Source organism: Boleophthalmus pectinirostris, unplaced genomic scaffold, assembly GCF_026225935.1.
Source record: "Boleophthalmus pectinirostris isolate CB_2022bp ecotype Guang Dong unplaced genomic scaffold, ASM2622593v1 HiC_scaffold_5, whole genome shotgun sequence".
Classification (NCBI taxonomy): domain Eukaryota; kingdom Metazoa; phylum Chordata; class Actinopteri; order Gobiiformes; family Gobiidae; genus Boleophthalmus; species Boleophthalmus pectinirostris.
Window position 1 is genome coordinate 11,336,977 of NW_026571404.1, and position 23,700 is coordinate 11,360,676.

General features: G+C 37.1%; 1 protein-coding gene across 1 annotated transcript in view; it reads left to right on the top strand.

The window, feature by feature from the left end:
- The window catches only part of thada (THADA armadillo repeat containing), a 220,901-nt gene that overhangs the window by 93,802 nt on the left and 103,399 nt on the right, over positions 1 to 23,700 (top strand). The window contains 1 exon segment of the mRNA XM_055162731.1: positions 8,831 to 8,999. Coding sequence (XP_055018706.1) covers positions 8,831 to 8,999 — 169 coding nt within the window.

A 23,700-nucleotide genomic window follows, 5' to 3' on the forward strand; every position in this document is an offset into this window, starting at 1 on the left:
GGATTGAAATGATGCAAATGATTAAAGTGAAGGTTTGCATGGATGGTTTAAAAACACATTGGAGCACTTCCTGTATTCCTGTACATGACATCACAAGGTAGAAGAGAGAATTTAGTTTTTTTTAGTTTGAGAGAAGAAGTCTAAATATGCAGGATTTGTGTGTTAAACCTGCGTAAATGAAACAAAACACAACTCCGGGTATGTCTTGAGGTGTCAACAACATAGATCAGAAAATAGCGCATTATTGGCCTTTAAGTGTTTAATTAGTTTTGGTTATAATCATAAACTGTATATATACCGTATTTTCTGGGCTATTAGACGCGCTCTTAAGCCTCCAACCCCATCAAAAAACCGATTGCACGCCCCACAATCCAGAGCGCCCTATACACGAATCCACTTGGGTGTCCCAGCACGACTTCAGTAAACTACAAAGCCGCAGCGCACGTAAACACGCACGGAGCAGACAGCGACCGCACAGCGACAAACACCCGCAGCCACACTCAACACTCTACGCCGACGAGGAACGAAACGAAGGAACGAACCGAAAAAGCGAGTGCAATGTGCCACTTCTAGACACAACTGAACAACTGAGTCACTGCGAACATGGCAACAATCCAGTGGTCCCAGACAGCACCTCCCTACACGCCACAACTGAACAATCCCAGAGTCACCGTGAACACGCCACAAAGTCCCACTGACCCATCCAACTGTTTTGTTTTGTTTAAGGTCCGGTGCGGTTTATTTGTGAAAAAAGTTTGAAAATAGACCATTTAATGACAGTGCGTTTTATAATCCAGAGCGCCTAATAGCCTGGAAAATACGGTAGTTTTGGTTATAATCATAAACTGTATATATAAATGGACATATCTAACGCTCTAGCCACCACGTTCCAAATAGGAAGTTCACATGTGGCTCTTTCTGCTCCTTATGACCCAGGCTCCCACATTGTCTTACACTGGAATATTGTGGCCCCTCCCCTGTAACTGCTGCAGTGAGCCTCGTCATTTTGGTCTTAAAATATTCATATTAACTCGCTCTACATGATCCTGATGTTTTTTCTCCAAATTCGCCTCTGTAACCGCAACCATCACAAGCTTCATTTGAGTGGAGCTGACCGCTGTGAGTGACGTCACACTCAACTTGTCACGTGTTATTCAAGTGTTTTTTCTTTGTTTCTTGAAGAATTTTTCCATGAAGTCAGTGTGTATAATTTGCTTGTTGTCATTTTGAAACACACTTGCTGCAAATCTGATTTACAGAAATGGAACATAATGAAACTGGGACACTTCACTTAAACCATGACGTTCAAAAGCTTATTTTTCTTTTAATTCAATTTAAACTAAACTTGTACACACTGTTCTTTCTCTAGGTGGGGAATCTTTCATGGTGAATTATATTATGCAAGTGGCAGTAGAACATTTAAAGGGCTCATATTACTCTGTTCTGATCTGTTATAATGTTGTTTCCACATCACAAACAAACCTGGAGTTGTGTTTTGTTTCATTTACACATGTTTAACACACAAATCCTCTTTAGGCTGTTCCAATTTGTGATGTCATGTAGTAATGCCGCAAGTGCTCCACTGTGTTTTTACAGTCCATACACCTTCACTAGAATCATTTGGATGATTTCAGCCCTGGAATTGCAAATCTCTACTGAACTGAAGGTAAAATGTAGCTGTTATCTTGTCTGTCTCAGGGGCAGCAGATGGAAATTAACTCCGAGAGCGACAGTCTCGTACAAAGCATCGCCTCAACATTTCTTTGATTAATGCTCCTGTACATGGTTCCTGTCAAATAAACTAAATAAACTAAAACTATTGCAACATGACAGCACAAATGTTTCAAGATTTGAGGATATAGACAGAGTAATAATAAAGGGTTACCGTATTTTTCGCACTATAGGGCGCTCTGGATTATAAAACGCACTGTCATTAAATGGTCTATTTTTTAACTTTTTTCACAATGAAACCGCACCGGACTTTAAACAAAACACAACAGTTGGATGGGTCAGTGGGACTTTGTGGCGCGTTCACGGTGACTCTGGGCTTTGTTCAGTTGTGGCGTGTAGGGAGGGTGCTGTCTGGGAACCAACTGGATTGTCGGCGTTTTCGCAGTGACTCAGTTGTTCAGTTGTGTCTAGAAGTGGCACATTGCACTCGCTTTTTCGGTTCGTTCCTCCGTTCCGTTCCTCGTCTGCGTGGAGTGATGAGTGTGGCTGTGGGTGTTTTTCGCTGTGTGGTCGCTGTCTGCTCCGTGTGTGTTTGCGTGTTCTGTGGGTAGTGCGGCTTTGTAGTTTACTAAAGTCGTGCTGGGACACCCGAGTGGATTCATGTATAGGGCGCTCTGGATTGTGGGACGCGCGGTTGTTTTTTCATGGAGTTGGAGGCTTAAGAGCGTGTCTAATAGCCTGGAAAATATGGTAGTTAAACACTTAAAACCCAATATTGCGCTATTTTCTGATCTATGTTGTTGCCTCTTCAATACATACCTGGAGTTGTGTTTTGTTTCATTAACACAGGTTTAACACACAAATCCTACATATTTAGGCTGAATTCTTCTCTCAGAATAAAAAATACTCTCTTCCACCTTGTGATGTCTTGTACAGGAATACAGGAAGTGCTTCACTGTGTTTTTAAACCATTCGTGTATGGATTTGTGTATAGGGCGCTCTGGATTGCGGGGTGCACAGTCATTTTTTGATGGGGTTGGAAGCTTATGAGCGTGTCTAATAACCCAGAAAATACGGTACTCATACAAGAATGAAGTGAATGAAACAAAACACAACTCTCATTATAACATGACTTAAAGCTCACAAAAAAAATCAACATTTAACCACTTCTGGACGAATGAAGGATTACACTGGCTACCATTAACTTTTGTTCAGTAGAAATGGGCAATTTTAGGGTTGTAATTATCCAAATGACTCTAGTGAAGGTGTATGGAGTTTAAAAACACATTGCAGCACTTCCTGTATCACCACATGGCATGTTTGTGTTTTCTTTTTGAATAAGAACAGGGTTAAACATGTGTGAATGAAACAAAAAAACAACTCCAGGTATGTTTGTGATGAGAAAACAACATGAGAACATAAATCAAAAATCAGTGTAAAGCTTTAAAACTTATTTCATCATATATTTTAGTCCTTAGTCTTAGAAGCCTTTTCCATTCCTGTGTGGTGAGGTTGTTTTTTCACAGCTCATAAAGGTTAGCGACACATGAAACACACTCTTCGCTTTGACCTTTGACTTGGATGCTGTTTGTCCTGACGTGACTCGGTGCGCCCGCTGTGTTTACAGCTTAAGACATGTAACGTATAGTTCTGTTCACTGTTTATGTCTATGGCCTGTTCCCAGAAACCACATTGGTCATGGTACAGTCCCATTTAAACCACATTTTTCATATTTTAGTCCAGTTTTAGTCCTTAATTACTGTTTTTATGGGCTAATACTTGTTACCTAAGTTTAGTTCTGGACTTCTTCATTTAAATTCAGAAACATAGGTTATTTGTGTTGGGTATATCCTAAGTAGGGCTGCAACAATTTCTCATAATAACCGTGTCTAGTCGACTTTTAAAACAGTAATAGTTGTATTCTGATCATCATTGTCATTATATGATCCAGAACTGTATCTCTGTATCTTTTATACAGACTGATATTAGTCTGGTCCCCGCTCTTTCCATTGCATCTCTCAAACTAGACTTATATACAGAGTTATAAGTAATATATAGGTACTTTATATTTTTGCTCCACCGAAAGTGTGTTACATTAGAGTCTATTTTTAAGTTTATTTTTAAATTAGTTTTAAGCCATTATCTATTATTTGTTTTATTGCTGGTTACCATTTTCCTGCTGTTCTTGAATTGCGCGTTGCTACACTGGAATTTCCCCACTGTGGGACTAATAAAGGCATATCTTATCTTATCTTTGACGAGTACTGAAGAAGTTTGTCTTCTGGAGCCCAGGCAAATTATATGAACTATACAGACTCTAAAATGTGTAACGAAATCATTTTACAGACCTGTAAACTTGTCGCTTTTCAGCTACAATCACCTTTTTCTTGGTCAGTTGGGTCTACGTCTACTGGAAGAAAACACACACATCAGCTTCTTTTTTGTCATCTCGGTTTGTCATTACGCATGGAAATACAAACTGGGGAACAGCGGTCCAAACCCAGATTCCTGAACCATCGGGGAGCAGCTATGGTTCAGGTTGGGCCCAGATGAGCTGGAGTGGGTAGTGGTGTTAAGTGCCTCGGCCTGAGAAGCGCTTTCCCCAGGAAGAACCAAATGCACAAAGGATGGATCGCTCAGAATAAGATATAACCAACCAAACAGGATTCGCGCTTCTGTCAGGATGTTTTGCACCACCTCGGAACCAGCCGCTGTCCTCGAGCACGGAGGACAGGAGCAACCCGCTCGGACCTGTAATCGCATTCTCACTTTCGCCGCATGGATCCTGTGCGCAGAGGACGGCACGGAACCACTCAGACCCAGTCCATTTCGCACTGGTCTTGTTCACCCCCGGCTTTAAAATTGTAATAAACCACCCACTTAATTTAAGTTTAATTCCGAGTAATCATTAGGAATTAAGTGTTTACATGGTCTTTTTAAAGCATAATTGTTTTTTATTCCGAATAAAATTATTTTTAATCGGAATTAAAGCTCATGTAAACCCCACCACCCACCACCGGACACTGTCACCTTTTTTTCTCTGAGGAGTTTGCAGGTCTGATTTTATTAAGCATAATGTTTTCTTTTTCAACAGTACTTTACTAATACTCTATGTAGCGTCTTATAAGACTGATACATGTTTTAGTCAGTAAATGGAAAGACCAAGACTCATGTGAAACTCACAACCTTCAAAATTCACTCTCTGAGCTGCAAAGGCTGCATTAGCTTTGGTTAATGTTAAGCTGAAGATGCTGAGAGATTTCTGTGAGGCTCATTCTGCTTTCTGAATGGATAATTTGTCTTGAGAACCAAAACACCAAAGGATAGCATAAATACATGCCACATCATGTCCAGAGTTTTTGTAATTAAGAATAAATCAGCATTAGAATTTCTATCAGTAAAAGATATATTTGATTTCTGGAGACACAGATAGGTGATGTTTATGGAATCAAAATCTTACATACAGTTCCTTTAAATATAAATGAACTGTTTTTTTCCATATTATTCCTGGCCCTCAGTTGTTTGGGCTTCTTCGTGTAACGTATAGTCCTTTGCACAGTTTATGTTCCTGATGTATCCCTGGACACCAAGTGAACAAAATATACAGCCTTTGCCTGGAGTGAACCCGGGGCCCATGGGTCTTATGTGTCACTGTGGATGACATGGACAGTTGCACGCTCTATATAGATCCATATTTATACTTGCTTTATGACACAGGGCTGTTTGTCTCCTCACCACAGAGGCCTGCTAAGAAGGACATTAAATGAGGCTTTTTAATAGGGCTCTAGCCGGCTTATATTCAGACTATAGCTCGTGTCAATCACAAATAACAAAAATATTTCATTGTCATTATCACGGGGCCTGATGAAAAGTTAATACACAGTTGAATTTTAAATTATTAATAGTTATTAGGAACTGTATCTTTTGAATGGAAGAAAAAGTCCTCAAAATTGTTGCATATAACAAGAAGCAGAAGTCCCTGAATAGACCTTAAAAACATTTTGAATATTCTCGTTTAGATGCTGGATGAACTGTCTTAGATATAACACTGATATTTAAACTTATTGCAGTATCTAAAGAAATATTAGTCTCAAAGGTGAGGGGTAAACTCAAACAAAACCAGGAGTAAACCAAGACTAAATCTGGTCTAAACAAGGACCAAACCAAGACTAAGACAGGATTATAGTCGGACTACAAATGCTCCTGAGTAATTAAATCTGTACCTGTAACCTAGCCCTAAAATACTCTATTTCTCATACCCATTTATTCACATTTTGTTTCTAAAATATACCTAGAATCTTGAATATACCTTTATTGATCCCCAGGAAAAAAAAAAATATATATGAATTAATTACATTCAAGGTCCTATATTGCACAAAATGGAGCTTTAAGCCATGTTATAATAAAACTCCTCAAAAACATAGCTTTACTTGTGTCTTGTTTCATTCACACATTTGCGTAATCCTGCATTATTAATTTGTTTACATTTCCAAATCTCAAAATGCTCTGTTCTACCTTATAATTTCATGTGGTAGTAGTAGTTTTCAAGTTAGCAGCTTTCACTTTTAGTTCAGTAGAGATTCACTATTCCGGGGTTAAAATTATCCAAATCATTCTCGTTATAAGGTCTGGAGGTTGAAAACGCAGTGGCGCACTTCCTGTATTACCGCATGACATCACAAGGTGGAACGTCGTGTTTTCTCAGCCTACATTTTCAGAGCTTCAGTGATGAACGTTTGTGAATGAAACAAAACACAACTCCTGGTACGTTTTTGATAAGGAAACATTATAACGTAGATCAGAAAATAGCAAAATATCAGCCCCTTAATGTAAACAACTAAACATCTTTGCATTTAAACTCTTGTAAATATTATTGACTGTTAAAATGTCACCAGTAACCTTTTTATTTAATACTGCTCTGGCTCTGCTCCCACTTGTCTTAAGTCCCCATCCTCCCCTCATGTTTCTGTTATGACACGGGAGAAGGAAACTGTATCATCTTGTAAACAGGAGTAAATTTAGCTGCACTTCGGGTGACCGGTCTCACTTCGGTCCTGAATACTGTAACCAGCAGCTTTACACGTGGAGATGGTACAACAGGACAGGCCCATAAACTCGTACAGACATGCACTTTCACATTCGTTTAGCGGGGGGGTCTAGATTCACCAGTGCACCTTATAAGGCCTGCAACAAACTAGTTGAAAATGTATGGAAGTATAGATGTGCCTGAAGAGAATGATGAGAATATTTTATGATGAATGAAATAACTTGAATTTAAAAAAAATTGTTGAAATGAAAATAATTTCGGGGGAAAAAGCATTAGCATGTGATAGGTGGGTGTGATTGTACATTACTTTTCAGCATTTTTAATTCAGACAGACAAAATTCAGGTTGAGAAATTCAGATTAAAAAAAGAAAACTCAAGTTGCAAATTCAAATAAGAAAAAAATCAAGTAGAGAAATTAAAATAATGATTATTAAAAAAAAACTCAAGTTTCAAATTCAGATTAAAAAATCAAGTAGAGAAATTAAAATAATAAAAAAATAAACACAAGTTGCAAATTCAGTAAAAAAAAAGAAAATCAAGTTGAGAAATTCAGATTAAAAAAAAAGTTGAGAAACCAAATAAATAAATAAATTAATAAATTAATTAATTAATTTGAGAAATTCAAGTTGACAAATTGAATTTCAGATGACTTGGACTTAACTTGGAGTTATGGGCCAGTGACTCGAGACTCGACTTGTACTTGCCTGTATTTGACTTGGGACTTGACTTGGACTTGAGGTCATAGACTTGAGACTTGCAACACAAAGACTTGGTCCCACCTCTGATCTGTGCCATTATTAGTGAATGTGCTGACTGAATTACAATATTTTTTTTAAATATATATATGTTTACTACTTTCTACATTTAATATACATAAAGAAAACCTCAAATATATGAAGAAAGAGTTATAGAATTATGTTGCAAAAAGAAAAAAATACATATATATGAGAGGATGAGTCCAAAACGTCCACACAATCCAGAACACTTCAAAGTCCAAATTATTTATTATCCTATTTATACTATTAAATACATACAGGAAATTATAGCAAAAACTATTATTCCCTGCATGTATTTAAATAGTTTGAAGAAGCCTGGAGGAAACCCACAGCACAGGCCCATGTCTGACCCTCTCAACACAGTCTGTGTGGGCCCAAACACACAAGGCTAGACTACTTCCGGACGGGTTAAGTCATGGTTCAAATCTGGTTCTTTTGTCAACTGTCCGTCTGACAACTGTTTAATTTCACCAGAAACAGACTGCTCATAGTTTTTAATAGCAAATATAATCTCAAGTGCATGTGTTGTTTTATGTATTATAGCAGCATTTAATGGTTACTTGATCTTCTTTATGGGGTACTTAATAAGGATATTAAACATTTATACTTAATTAAGAATATCAAATTTCACTGTTATATTTTTTAAACAATTATTTTCAACATAAACGAAACAAAACAATTGGAATTCTTCATGTTTTTCACTTTTTCTGCTCTTAATAATTAACTTAATTATGTTATAAAGTAAAAAGTAAACCACATAGAGACTTATTTGTAAGTAAAAAATAATAATAATAATAATAAATACATTTCATATTGTATTTCTTTGCTTTTAAAACTTGTGTTTGTCTGTAATCATGATTAATTGTCTATTGTCTGTTGTCTTTATGGGGTACTTAATAAGGATATTAAACATTTATACTTAATTAAGAAGATGAAATTATATTTTTTAAACAATTATTTTCAACATAAACGAAACAAAACTAGTGGAATTCTTCATGTTTTTCACTTTTTCTGCTCTTAATAATAAACTTATGTTATGTTATAAAGCAAAAAGAAAACCACATAGACACTTAATTGTAAGTTTAAAAAAATAATAATAATACATACATTTAATATAATTGTAATTCTTTGCTTTTTGACAGTTGTGTTTGTCTGTAATCATGATTAATTGTCTATTTCTCTTGGCTCACTACGTTTCATTAAATTTCTGCAGCTGTTACATACATTTGCCTTGTGATAAGAGCAGCCCCAGGACTGTTCTGTTTCAGCACTAATGAATCATTTTACAGACTTTAGAATATTTTTTAAAATGTGTCTCTGTGCCGTTGTGTTGCAGATGTGGGCGCTCGGCTGTGTACAGGACCAGGGAGATGGCCGCTCGCGCCCTCGTCCCGTTCGTTTTGGTCACTCAGGTTCCGTCCACGGTCTGTGATTTACTGAAGGAGCTTCCAGTGACGCCCGGGCCCGACATTCAACACAACCACATCCACGGGACACTGCTACAGGTCTGAACCCACCAAATGTGACAATAATACAAATATATATAGGTATGTATGATATTCCACATAAAAAGTATTAAATCAGACCTATTATGCAAGAGCGTTATAGTTGTTTTCTTTAATCACATATTTTCAAAACTTCATATTGCCAATTAACACCTTTTTTCACTTTCATCAGTATTTGCCCATTGCTTTCTACTTACTTTTACTCGATTTTATTTTCTTAATCAGTGACGATGATACACATAGGAGTCATTTTGGTACAAATAAAAAAATAGAAGAATGCTACTTACTGCTATTCTCAAAATTGTCGATTCTTTGTTGTGATGACATTTACGGCAATGTCTGCTCCCACTGTTTCTTTTATCGTTTTAGATTAGTATTACGATTTAAAATGTGCAAATCATAACATAATCATCCATGGGTGTCATAGATTGTCTTTAATAATAGTAATCAGGGCTGGGTATCAGTAAGAAGTTGCCGATACGATACATACATTGATACATAGGCCATGATACGATACATATCTTGATACAGTGCACTTTCGATTCGATATGATATAATTTGATTTAATGTGGTTCAATAAAAATAATCATATCTGTGATACTAAAAGTCTTTGTTAAACCACTTCTTGTGCAAAGTTCATATGAAACACAAACATTTTAATCATCAAAACAGTGAAAATGTCAAATGTGTCGCATAAATGAGTTTCCTTCCTCTAAACAAGCAACAAAACTGTGGCACTGTAACAAAATAATTTAGTAAAATACACCAAAAATACTCTTAGTGATATATCGATGCAGCAGCCCATGATATCGATACTGTATCATCACATTAAACGATACGATATATCGATATTTCAATATTTTTGCACACCCCTATTGGTAATTCATAAGGAGAATGATTAATTTATTGGGGTTATTTCCGTTGTAAATATACACAAATAATTACAGATACACTAACTTTGTAGATGCCACAAATACCTTTAAAAAGTCTTACATTATTTATTGAAAAAGGAAGTAATAAAGCAGTTTTAAGGAAGGCTTAATACATTCGCCTTAAAAAGTATATGCTCCCCTTTGTCTAACATTTCTACAATTCAACAACCATATATATGTCTACATGTTTCAGGTTTTAAACATTTATATAGTTAAACCATGTTATTTTTATTGTCTCTTATATAGTATCGTATCCATGAGCATGAATTCTAATGTATAAATTTATATAAAGGAAGGTACGTTTTAAAATATGTTAACTTTTGTACTTGCTTAGTTTAATTTTTCAAGTTGTCATATCAGATACTCTCTTGAGGCAGCAAACCAGAGTTGATAATAAGGTTGAGTAAGTGTCTTGCCCGAGGACCTCTATGAACCACAACAGGTAGCGTCATCTCTGTGTATAATACAAATTGACTGATGTGGATTTTTTCATGACTGATGACGGTTGTTAAGAATCCAGAGAAACTGACAGACGATATTTTCTGGCCAGTATAATAGGGCTGATTTTGATTATTTTTCCCAAATTATGCAATTTAAATTATAAACTACTACAAATTGACTTGTAGCCCTTTACCACAAACATTTAAGAGAGCTGTTGTCATGTTTTGTGCAGTTATCGCTTCATATAAAGTATTAAAATAAAGCTTTGTGTGTGCCGATAGCTGAAATGTTAAAAAGGACAAATACCAGCTCTATCTCCAGCATATACTCCTTTACATGATGCTTATTTTTACATCCAGCCTCCCTCACGGCACAATCACAACACAGACTTTATCAGACTCTCCTCTTGTCCTTCATTTCGCCCCTCACACTTCGCTGCTTGTGGAAACCCCCTCTCCTCTCTGCTTTCTCCATGTGTTGATATTAGCAGCAGACTGTTTGGTTGTGTTTGTCTTTGGATGATGACAGAACTAAACTCTGGTATTTGCATAGCGATAACTGCCTTGTCTGGACAGGCTCTCTACGTTGTCTGGATCTACAATCTAAATGTGGTAGTGCAGTTTTGCTTGTTATGATAAGTGCATCAGCTTTGGCATCTTGAATTTCAGAGCAGTGTGAGTTTTTCACGTTTGAACTCGCTCCAGTCGATAAGGCCTCGGGATATTAGAAACAAGATACCGTCTAATGTCCTCTTTTTGAAATGTATTGGCTTAAAGCTGTGGTGAATCAAACAGAACGATGGAGGAAGTGGTATGTTTCAGGTTACAACATGAGTCCATCCATCATACACTATGGTTTATGTGCTGAAAACAGGCTATTGAAGTGCATTGTTTAACATTTTGGGGTATACACTGGAAAAAAAAATGAATGAGCTACATTTGCAGTGTTGAGTTTTGTTTTTTGTTTTGCCTTGACAATATTTTTCAGGATGCTTCCTTGACCAAATCAAAACCTCCACATTTCCACAAATTTGTTCTGCTAAATTGACTTTTTAGAGCTTTTAACCATGGTTTCCTCCTCATTTATCCACTTGAAGCTGTATTTAGAATGCGTTCATGCATTTTGAAGTAATCTTTATCCTCCTGTATTCAAGATGTCATAGCTCCAATCTGCCCCACCGCATGTACACTGCTCTCTACTTACTTTGTTTTCTTTGGTGATACTCGTAGCGTTTGGCAGCGTTGCGTAGCCATTTTGGCTACTGCAAAAACAAAGTCCAAAATATAACATAATGATTTATTGGTGCCATAGAATATGTCTTTGAATACTGTTTTTAGAATTAGGAAGTACGTGTTTTTAGTGGGTGGCAGTAGCTCAGTTTTTGGAGTCCTAAACATACCAAACTGAAGGTGGAAGGTTCAATCTTATATTTGTAAATCCTCCTGTTCTTGGGCAAGAAACTTCACCCAATCGGCTTTTATACAAAATACTATATTTTCCGCAGTATAGGGCGCTCTGGATTATAAAGCGCACTGTCACTGAATGGTCTATTTTCAAACTTTTTTCACAAATAAACCACAACGAACTTTAAACGACATGCAACAGTTGGATGGGTCAGTCGGGACTTTGTTTGTCGCGTTCACGGTGACTCTGGGCTTTGTTCAGTTGTGGCGTGTAGGGAGGGTGCTGTCTGCCGCTGGATTGTCGGCGTGTTCGCAGTGACTCAGTTGTTCAGTTGTGTCTAGACTAGAAGTGGCACATTGCACTCGCTTTTTCGGTTCGTTCCTCTGTTCCGTTCCTCGTCGGCGTGGAGTGATGAGTGTGGCTGTGGGTGTTTTTTCGCTGTGCGGTCGCTGTCTGCTCCGTGTGTGTTTGCGTGCGCTGCGGGTGGTGCGGCTTTGTAGTTTACTGAAGTCGTACTGGGACACCCGAGTGGATTCGTGTATAGGGCGCTCTGGATTGTGGGGTCGTTTTTTGATGGAGTTGGAGGCTTAAGAGCGGAAAATACGATAAATCTGTTGTGTTAGTAGATGGTTATAAGGGAACACCGTAGCACTCATCAGCTGCCTTTTAGAATTTGCATTGAATGAATAATGATACTACACTGTGGCACGTTAGCTTCCCAAGCACAACTATAATGCCAGTGTTATTTGCTATATATTATTAAACTATTGTGAACAAAGCAACATGGACAGAAGGTCTTTTGAAGGTGGGCATTTCTATTCTCCTAATTATCTTCTGATGACAGTCACCATCTGTTTAATACACATCAAATCAACACTACTATCCCGACTTATAGACACACTATAGTGTAATTAATATGCCTCATACAAAAGTCGTTCCTATTTTTAAATCTCTTTAACCTTGCCTTGACCATGGTGCTGACAGTGTGGTGAATGGGCATGTCTCAGAGGCCATCTATTGTGGGGATATAGATGACTTCATAACATTATAGGCTTATATAATATCTAATGGGGATGGGGGACAGGATGTACTCTAAATATTGATATGGAAACATGTCGTAATGGACATCCTGGAAATGTGTGTGTCCATATGAGATGCCGTATTGTGATACTTTTAGGGGCTGTTTACACGAGAACGCTTGCGGGTAAAAACAACTAAATATTTTATTGGAAGTGCCTCTTGTTTAGACTGATAACGGCATTTTTGGGACTTAAAAACGCAAAAATCTGAAACCACCCTCCAGATTGGAAAAGTTGAATACGCTCCGCCGTAGTGTTTCTGTCTACACTGTCCAAGAAGCAAAACTCTGGTCAGATCTGCTCACGTCTGCCCACCTAGTGTCACCACCGAGCTGCCTGGCATGCATACCCAATCGAATTCCACACACTTTTGCATCGCCATATGCACGCAGATTTCCTCTTGAAAACGCTCGTCTAAACGTGGAATAAAAAGTGAAGACGGGACGCCAATTTCGCATCTTCTGTTCAGACCGTCATCAAATATAAACGTAGCCTTAAACAATTTAAGTTTGTTATAAGTTGCATGGTTCTACACTTGCACATACGCTTTCACGATGAGCTGCAAAAGTTAGTTATCCATACATTTGCATTCTGATATCAAGGGCATTAAGAACATGTAATTCCAATGCATTTTGTCAATCTGCAACCTAAAAACATCAATTTAGTAAACTTTTAACTTTTCTATGTTTAGGAATAGTTCTCAAGATACATATTGTATTGAGGTTCTTAGCCACACCCAGCGCTATGGGGGTATAGGTAAATCTCATTTTGGCTTTTTCTAATAAAATTACAATACAGTGGTCTCTCATTGATCGCAGGGGTTATGTTCTAAAAATAACCCGCAATAGGCGAAATCCATGAAGTAGTCAGCTTTATTTTTTACAATTATTATATCTGTTTTAAGGCTGTAAAACCCCTCACCACACACTTTATACACTTTTCTCAGACAGGACAATGACGACCCTTTTTGCATCCTTCTTAAAACTTATTGCTGCTTTTGTCCTTATGTTATTTTCCTTCTTCTTTATGTAACGAACCGAAGATTAATTTATTCCGTAATGGTGCCCTACAGCCGTGTAACTTCTACCGTCCTTTGGCATGTCCAGAAGTCCAACTTTTTGTGCGATGGTTTGCATCTTCCTCTGTCTTTTGGGTGCGAATGCAGGAGCCTTTGTCAGTGCAGAACGTTTTGTCGGGGAGAAACACTTCAGAATCACACAGCTAGTGATCGAACATTTATGTAAATTTGGCGAGCTGAACGCATTCTGTACTGTACAGGAGACACGGCACGGAGGAGATTGATTGACAGTGGTCTATAGCCAATCAGGACGCGGGGGAGGAACACAATGCACGTTCATACGCTGTAAAAAAAACTAAAAAAAACATGCCAAATTCCACACAAAAAAATCTGCGAAACAGTGAGGCCATAAAAGGAAAACAGCTTTATAGTGAAGGACAACTGACAATTGTACAGTCCATAGGAAAATATGGATTTTTAGTTGTTGTCTGTACACTTGAAGATGCTGAGATTAAGAGGTGTTTGTCTATATAGGAGCAGGCAGCGTGACGGGAGCAGTTGGGGCCATGCAGGTGAAGTGGTCTAAACATAGAGCTGATATGTGAGAGGAGATAACAGAGGTATACATCTCTGTGTGTGTGCTGCACTGGACTGGAGCATGTTTACACTTCTCCTGTACATATTGTTCATCACTTCACATCACAGCAAGGACAACTTATGTGTATGGAAGTCTTTGGACGATAAAGGAGCCGTTGGTTGTCTTCAGTGTGTGTGCATGGACTACGTTTAAGAAGTTGTTTGTTTTGGTAAGACGTGGGCAGCCTTTTTAAAAAGAATATTTGATTTCAGTATCATTGTGTTGATGTATAGAAAAATGGAAAAGTAATTCTCATTTTGATTGTTGGGGAAGTTTATATTTTGCAATCAGTATATTCTGTACCAATTTTTATACGACAATACTAAACAAAATCCACATTTTCAGTTCACAATATTTTTTTAATTTTTTGTGTGTTTACTAGGGCTGTAATGAAATCCAAATCTCGCAGTACAATATTATCACATTATCAATCTCACGGCACAATATTTATTGCGATATTTTGGAGAGGCTGATAAATTTGTAGATAAGATGCTTTTTTGCTTTTAAAATACCTTGGCAAGATTTTGGTGTGAATTATTACTGTCATAATCTCAAGAATTCAAGTAAAAAACCTATAACTTTTTGTTGTCTGCACTGAGATTAATCATGGGATATGTAGTTCCTGATGTTTATTAGGTAGTGCTTAAATAAAACAATGCAATTAAGCAAAGGAACTCAATATAACTCAATATACTGTGATGCCCCACGATATTATTGTGAGACTTTTGATGATACGATATCACGATATTTTGGTTATTGTTACATCCCTAGCGGTTATTGAACAAATCTAGTGCCCTTACTATGAGCATACTTGCATTTCCACAAACGTGACTTGACTCCTGCTTGTTTTTATATTTCTTATACTAGTTATATAGGTTTATATAGGTATTTTCGCCAGTATTGATTAAGACTGGGTATCATTAAGAAGTTGCCAGTACGATACATACCTCGATACAGTGAGCTTTCAATTCGCTATGATTATATTTCAAATAGATTTTATACAATTCAATAAAAAATAAAGGCTAAATCATGGCTGTGATACTAAAAGTCTTTGTTAAACCACTTCTTGTGCAATGTTTATATGACACACAAATATTTTAATCCTCAGAACAGTGAAAATGTCAAATTTGTTGCATAAATGAGTTTCCTTCCTCTGAACAAGCAACAAAACTGTAGCTCTGTAACAAAATGATTTAGTAAAATAAACAAAAAAAAATACTCTTGGCGATATATTGATACAGCAGCCCACGATATCGATACTGTATCATCACAATAAATGATATGATATATTAATATTTTGATATTTTTGCAAACCCCTAGTACTGATAGGCTACTTGTTCCACTGAGTTTTTTTAGTTTCTGTTTTAGTTTTGGTATTGATTAGAATCTGTGTATACATTTTTCTTTCTTTGGATCATCTATAGGAGCACATCACAGTATTTCTTTGTATGTTCCGTACCTTCTTCAAACATGTGGAACAGAGTGTCTCACCGTGGGTAAAGCGTAATCATTTTAATATGCTTCACAGCGTAACAGGTAGCAGATGTGTTTGCTCAAGGCCAAAACGACTTCCTCTGTTATTGTCAAAGAACAACATAGAGTGAGACATGGGGGCTGTGAACTGTCCGGCCCACTGCTGTGCCACACTGGACCTCCATTCACACATGTACTGACCCATAACTCTCCCCAACGTACAAATATACTCCAGTGTGTCCGGAGAAGAGAGATACATTGTAAATGACTGAAGGCATCTGTTTTCCAGTGAGTCATGTATTCAGTGATTTCTCTCTTCCCACGCCTTCTGATGGTTTCAATGTGTTTGGGTGGACACATTGTACTCAGAGACAAAGTAAACATGTCCATCACCATTTGCTTAAATTTATGATAATAAATTCTTGATATTTTTTATTCCTGATTCAATTTAGGAAAAAAAAGAAACAAATAAAACACATGACTTTCATCTGCAAAAATATAGTTTTTACAGAATTCGTCCATCACCCTGAAGGTCAGAAGTTCAATCCAAGCAATGTACAAATGTAGTGAGGTTTGCCAAAGCACGATACAAAATAAGATGTAAGTATTGGTCTCAACGTTTGAAAACCACCCAACTTTTCAAAACAGATGTTGTATCATAAATGCATTTTGTTATCTTAGAATTATAGGGCCCTGTGTGAAGTTGTGGCCTGTTATTAAAGGGCCCATATTGTGCTATTTTCTGATCTGTGTTATATTATGTTTTGTTTCCTCATCAAAAACATATCTGGAGTTGATTTTTAAGACACAAACTCAGCATATTTTTTAGTGTTGAGTTCACTTGGTAATACAGGAAGAGCTCCACTGTGATTTTAAACTCCATACAACGTCATTAGAATTATAATTTCAGCCCTAGAACTGCCAATCTCTACTAAACAAAAGGTAAAAAGTAGCTGTTAACAAGAAAATTATCACTTCATGACAAGTTGAAACACAACATTTTGAGCTTTGGAGATGTAGACAGACTAATAATAAAGGGTTACTCAAACATGTGTGACTGAAACAAAACAAAACACGCCTCTAAGTATGTTTTTTCGCAGGCAACAATATTCTAACATGTCTTTTTTTTAAGTACTTTAGACTTGGGAGTAGTTTTTGCTGATAAAAACTTTAAAAATGCACCAATCTTTACAAAATCTTGTACAGAAATATTATTTCAGTAACTTAAACTTGCTGTTGGATAGAACTCTTTTATTTTGTTTCTAAGAGAACATTTGGAAAAACAAAAACTTTCAGATACTTGTTAACATAATTAGATAAGCCTTCTAATCTTTGATTTGATACAAATTTCCAGATTGTTCCTGATTTATTGAGACCTCCTGGTTCTGGGACTAACCATGTCTAGTGTTGACACAACTTGGACTGGTTTTAACGAGGCTTTTGGATGAACCGGCACTAACACGACTTGACTGCAGTTTCGGCGCTCTGGCTCCTGTTTTTATGGGCCGTGCTTTTCGCCTCTGGTTGCTAATCATCCTCTGTGTATTTCCACAACAGTCTGAGGAGAACTATGGATCTTGAAGTGTTTTGTTTTTTATAGAGACATAAACTTCAATTGTAAAAGTATCTAAGAAAAAAAAAGAATATAATTATGTACACTCTCAAACTATTGTAGATATTCTCTCACAGCACAGACACAAATTTTCATCATTTGTAATTTTATTGTTAAAATTTTGATTTGACAATGGTTAAAGTCGACCTATTATGCAAAATCGACTTTTCAGATGTTTTCACCATGTTATAGTTGTTTCCGATTCTCATTTCCTCTCTCCAAGTTGTATTTGGAGTGATTTGTTGATGTTTGAGCAATCTTTAAAAGTGGACTTGTTTCTTTTATTAAGGCATTTTATATGAATATTGCCATTTAAAATTAGCAAGTTAAGCTCAGTGTGTCTTCTTTAACTGGCCAGCTGAACAATTAAATGTAGGTGATCAGTACCCAACAAAAATATTCCACCTTAATACAATTATTCATGAGGTCCAGATAAACTATTCCTTTCTGATTTGGTGGACTTCATGAAGACCTTTCCCCAATCAGAAGAATTGTTTGATTGCTATGACCATGGAGCATGGTTGCCTTAGTTTGAAACTGATGAAAAGTTTTAAAAAGTAATGTTTTTAAAGGTGTTTTATTTATTTATTTTTTTTAGTGAAGGCTATGCCACCTGCTTGTCTTTTTGGAGATATTAATGTTTTGATGTTGCATTGTATGCTATTGAACACATTTACGATTATTTCAATGCCTCAAAACACATGCATTCTTACTGTTGCCTATCCACAGATCTGACTTGTAACTCAGCCTGGTGGGACTACCGCTTGTTTCAATGGAGAGAGATGAGTTTAACACACTGTGGAACATTCCGGTCCATCAATAACGTTCTTCATGGACACAAGCAGATGGCAAACCTTTCACCAGATACTAGGGATGTAACAATAACAAAAATATCGTGATATCGTATCGTCAAAAGTCTCTCAATCATATCTTGGGCCATCACAATATATCGAATCACAAGTTTCTTTGCTTAAATTCATTGTTGTGGTGCAGCAGTGGCTAAAAAACAGAGGGAACTACATCAACCATGATCCTTTACTCTGTTTTGGTGCGAAACTACATGAAGAAATAACAGTTGTAAGCACTTAAATAAGTCTTGTCAAGGCATTTTAAGATGAAAAAGTAGCATATCCACAAAATATCGCAGTAAAAACCGTACTGTGAGATGTATATCATGAGAGTTTTGTACCGTGAGATTTAGTAATCATTACATCCCTACCAGACACTTTACACATTACTTCTTTAAATAAAATTATTCTTCATAACAACATTTTTATTGTAAGAGCTGAACTGTTTTGCTCACTATATATTGCTGTTTTTATTCTAGTCTTTCTATATATTCAACATCCTTCAGGCCAAAACAAAACTCTGTTGGCATTTATTATGTAACACGGCATAAGAGGTCTATGAGAGAACCCATTGTCTGATACTCATCTCTAACATTAGCCTGGTATGCGTTTAATGAAGAGGATTCTTTTTTTTTCATCTTTACTCCAGCCAACCAGCAGGCGGCAATCAAGACATGCACTGAGAAAGATCTATTTTTACGTCTAAGACTATAATTAGGCTGGAAGATGTGACACCAATTAGAAGAAGCATAAAGCCAGGCCTATGACATCTCTCGTTTTATGTTTACATAGTTAGCTTTTAATTAGCGAGGGGGTACACTGCAGTAAATTTGTCTGCAGTGGCCTGTATTTAGCAAATATGCCCCAAATAATGTACAGTTGTGAACAAGAAACAAGTGACGCTCGAGCTGTTGGAGAAAGGTGCGTCACATTGTTGCTGTGGGGCTGTTTTATGTAAACAGGTGACCATAAATCTCACTGTAATAACTAATAATGGTCATACAGCTCTGGGTCATTTGTAATTTGTGCTTTAATATGGTTTGAGAATACTTAAACATTATTATGAAGATTGAATAGATCAAATTGTGAGTGCGGAAATGGGCCAAGGTACCATTAAAGGTTACCAGTGCAGTTCAGTGGTCCCTTGTTTATCACGGGGGTTACGTTCTAACAATAACCTGCAATTAGGCGAAATCTGCGAAGTAGTCAGCTTTATTTTTTACAATGTTATACATGTTTAAAGGCTGTAAAACCCCTCATCACACTCTTTATACACTTTTCTCAGACAGGACATTGACAACCCTTTTTGCATCCTTCTTAAAACTTATTGCCGCTGTCGTCCTTTTGTTATTTTCCTCCTTCTTTATGCAACGAACCGAAGATTAATTTATTCCATAATGGCACCTATAGCTGCGTAACTTCTACCTTCTTTCAGGCTGTCCAGAAGTCCAACTTTTTGTGCGATGGTTTGCATTTTCCTTTGCATGCAGAACGTTTCGTCGACATTGTGGGTTTTGTCGGGGAGAAAACTTGCAAACATACAGCACTTCAGAATCACACTGATAGAGATCGAACATTTATGTAAATTTGGCAAGTTGAACGCATTCAGGAGACACGGCACGGAGGAGACTGATTGTCAATGGTCTACAATCCTTTAGCCAATCAGGACACAGGGGGAGGAACAAAATGCGCATTCATACGCTTTATAAAAAAAAAAAAAAAAGCATGAAAAATTGCACTAAAAAAAGTCCACAAAATAGGAAGGCTGCAAAAGGTGAACCACGTTATAGTGAGGGACGACTGTATATAAAAAATGTTGGTACAGAAAACAGTACTGTAAAGAAAACAAAAAAAGTCCCAGTGGGTCGAGGTGTGCATAGTATTTTGTCTCTATGGCAACCTCACCACCAATTAATGATTAAAGAGTACATTTTTATTCAAAGAAATTGAGTTTAATGAAATTCAGGAGCATTGTGAGTCTGTTTTGTAATTTTATAATGAATACAGAAACTTTGTAGATATCGTTAAAGTACTTGGTACCTGAAAAATATTGAAAGCTGCCAAGTCTTATACAAAAATGTCTTGTTTCATATAAGACTTAATTTATAGTGATGATTGACAATAAATTTGAATATTCAGATTCCCAAGTAAGAGTCAGTAAATTACAAATAAATCTAAATATAACAAAACAAGTACCAAACTGCATTGTTTTGAGCTCCAGTAGAGTAGTGATTGTGCAACTTTATATCTTTTCAAACCAGCCATGCCTTTATGGGGATCGCTTTTGGCGCAAATGGGCGCGTCCAAACTTTGCCTAACCTCTGTCGTTGGCTTTTTATGTGAACACCGAGCCTTTCTCCTCTTTCTCTTTAAGTGTATTTTTTGTACTGGTCCGAACCTCGAATGGGCGCACCATTATTTGCACTTGCCCTCTGCGGCGCGTGGAGCGTGTGGGCCGGCTGTGGTTGCGGCAGTGGGCGGGACAGTGGCTTGATAACAGAGTCTGGAGGGACCTCACATCCACCAAAACTATTTTTACCACCTCCAAAAGCGGACGCAGAGCCGTTGCAACATATGCACAGTTACGCCTCGCTACAAAACAAGGCAAGACATACCGATATAGATTTTTTTTTTATGTCGTCTAACCAAAGCCTATGGGAGTTTCAGACTTTACCATAATTCTGTTGACATTTCACCTACAGTAGAAGTCACATTTGGTCAAAACTGAACTATACAATTTGAATGGCATAAGTAGGTATCCATCAATATTTGGTTGATTTTGTTTTGGGTAGACGGACATTTTTATAACTTTATTTTTTTGTGAGGAAAATGGGGAAAGCGTTCATGCTTGAGTGCACTAGATACCTGCCATTTTCTTCTTCCATACTGTGTTGACAAGCAGTATATTTAGCCAGTTTTGTATTTAACTTTAAAGTGCTACTTACCTGTTACAGTACATTTACCATGGGGACATTTTCTAGAGGAAAAATATACATTTCATACATATATGTTCTTTTGAATACTTTTGTGGCATATAGGGTAGCTCTGCCCTGTCACTGCAGCATCATGGTCAGGGTGCCACCTATTTCAAAACACTCGGATAAGTGGAAACCTTTATAGTCATTTTATTATTGGAAGTACTGGTTTTTCCTCGAAACTTTTGGTCAGTAAGTGTTTTTTTTTTCCCCTCTTTCCCTTTCTCACAGAAATATTTAAAATTCAGTGACCAGTAAACCGTGTTACTGTAGTCTACAATTTAAAAATTCTTTCTTTTTTTCTTTTTAGCCATTTCTGAATGATTGAAATTACAATTGTGTAACAGAATTATTAATAGAACAGAAAAAATATTAATGTTGCACTATGTAACTTTTCTGGTGGAATTCCCGTACATTTCTTTTATCCAAGGACATGTTGTTTCACAGTGCTGCATCAAACGTCAGCTATCTCTGTGGAGACAAGCAGTGGACACAGTTACAGATTACAACTTTTTTTTTTTTTTTATTACATATTTATGTGCATATGGAAATACAGGAATACTAAACACACACAACCCTTTGGCATTTATCACCAGTGATGTCAAAATGAAGTAACATCTGTCACCAAAATGTAGTTAATTAAAAACCAGTGATAGGATGAGCAACTGACAAGTCACAAATAGAATAAAATCTGAAATATTAGCAATATTACAAAGCATACAACTTAGTAATATGTATACTGAACGCACTTACAACACACATATGTTCAACACACATGAATGTAGATGATCATAAATGCTGACTGAAACCCTTACCCTAGTGTGTGTGATGCTGGTGTGATGCTTTTTTTGTGTGTTAAAGCAATAATATAATAATTTTGATTTATTAATAGTTAGTTGAATAGTTAATTTCTAACAGTGCTAATCATTTTATAAACCCATGGATAAATTCCTTGATCACCAGGAGCGGTCACATTCTACACAAAATGTTCTGTTCTCAAGAGACCATGTTTGGGTCATAACTTCTCAGGACACTGCTGAATACGCACACACACATGGTTAGCTCGACTACTTTCTCAACAAAGCCCTGGTACCTCTGTACATCAGAGGATGACACATACCTCTATGATGAGGACTTCGACCTGGAGGCTCTGCTGTGCCCCACACCAACAGGGGGCGCTCAGGAGCCAGAGGAGACCCAACTGGTGTCTCCCAACATCCAGGACTCCACAAACCATGAGGAAAGAAGTCTGGTCCAGGAACTTCCACCCCTGGAGGACAGCACTCTGGTCAGGACGCTGCGTGAAGAGTTGGAGCGGACAAGGGTCAAGTTTGCAGATCAAGTCCAAAAAAGCAATTTTTTTGGACTGCAAGCTTAAGACTCAGTAGAGGACTGGCAAAGAAAAGGACTTGGATTTGCAAAAACTCAAAGTTTCTCTCTAAAGGTAAAGAGCTGGAAAACCAAGTTAGTGCATACAAGAAGATAAGATGTTTCTATAACAATTCAGTGAGAGATGATGTCCAGCTCAAACAAGAGCTCGCCAACACCAGTAAGGCCCAAGAGAAGATGAAAGAAAAACTTAAAGCACCTATAATGGTCATTCAAACCATTTGTATTGATGTTGGTGGAGATCTAACGCACAAAGACAACGAGAAACTGTCCAGGTGCAGGAACTCCTCTAAACTCTTCTCAGCACATGAGGAGCTGCGTCTCCTGAAGTTTGGTTTTGAAAGTCAAAGAGCACAGCCATCCAGCTGCCCAAAAGGAGCGGCCGTAGTGGAGGAGCAGAGGAGTTTGCTGGGGCGTCAACAGCTCTAAAGCACCTCCAACCATTACCTTTACACTTGCATTATTAAACACAAAAATAGTTTTAAATGTGTGCATTGGCCTTTATTTAGTACTTATACATGTTTAATTGTTATTTAACATGGTTTAATTTACATGCCAGCCACAAAACATCCTGCTGTGGATTGTTTTTATGCAGAAATGGATAAAGTGGATGTACAAAAATAATATAAAAATAATAATATAAGACGATAATACGATCAAAGAAATCAAAAGATAAATTTTTTCCCCCTCTAAACTGAAAGGGAGAGAGATCATGAAGTGTTTGTTTTAATTTTGCTTCACTTATTGTGTCAAAAAAAAAAAAAAAATTCAATTCATATAGTTTGCAATACAACATATCTATATCATTAAATATCTTTATCTCACATCATGCTTCAGACTACACGTTGCATTCAAGTTTATTCTATGTGAGGTTGCGTGATAGTTTGGTGGTC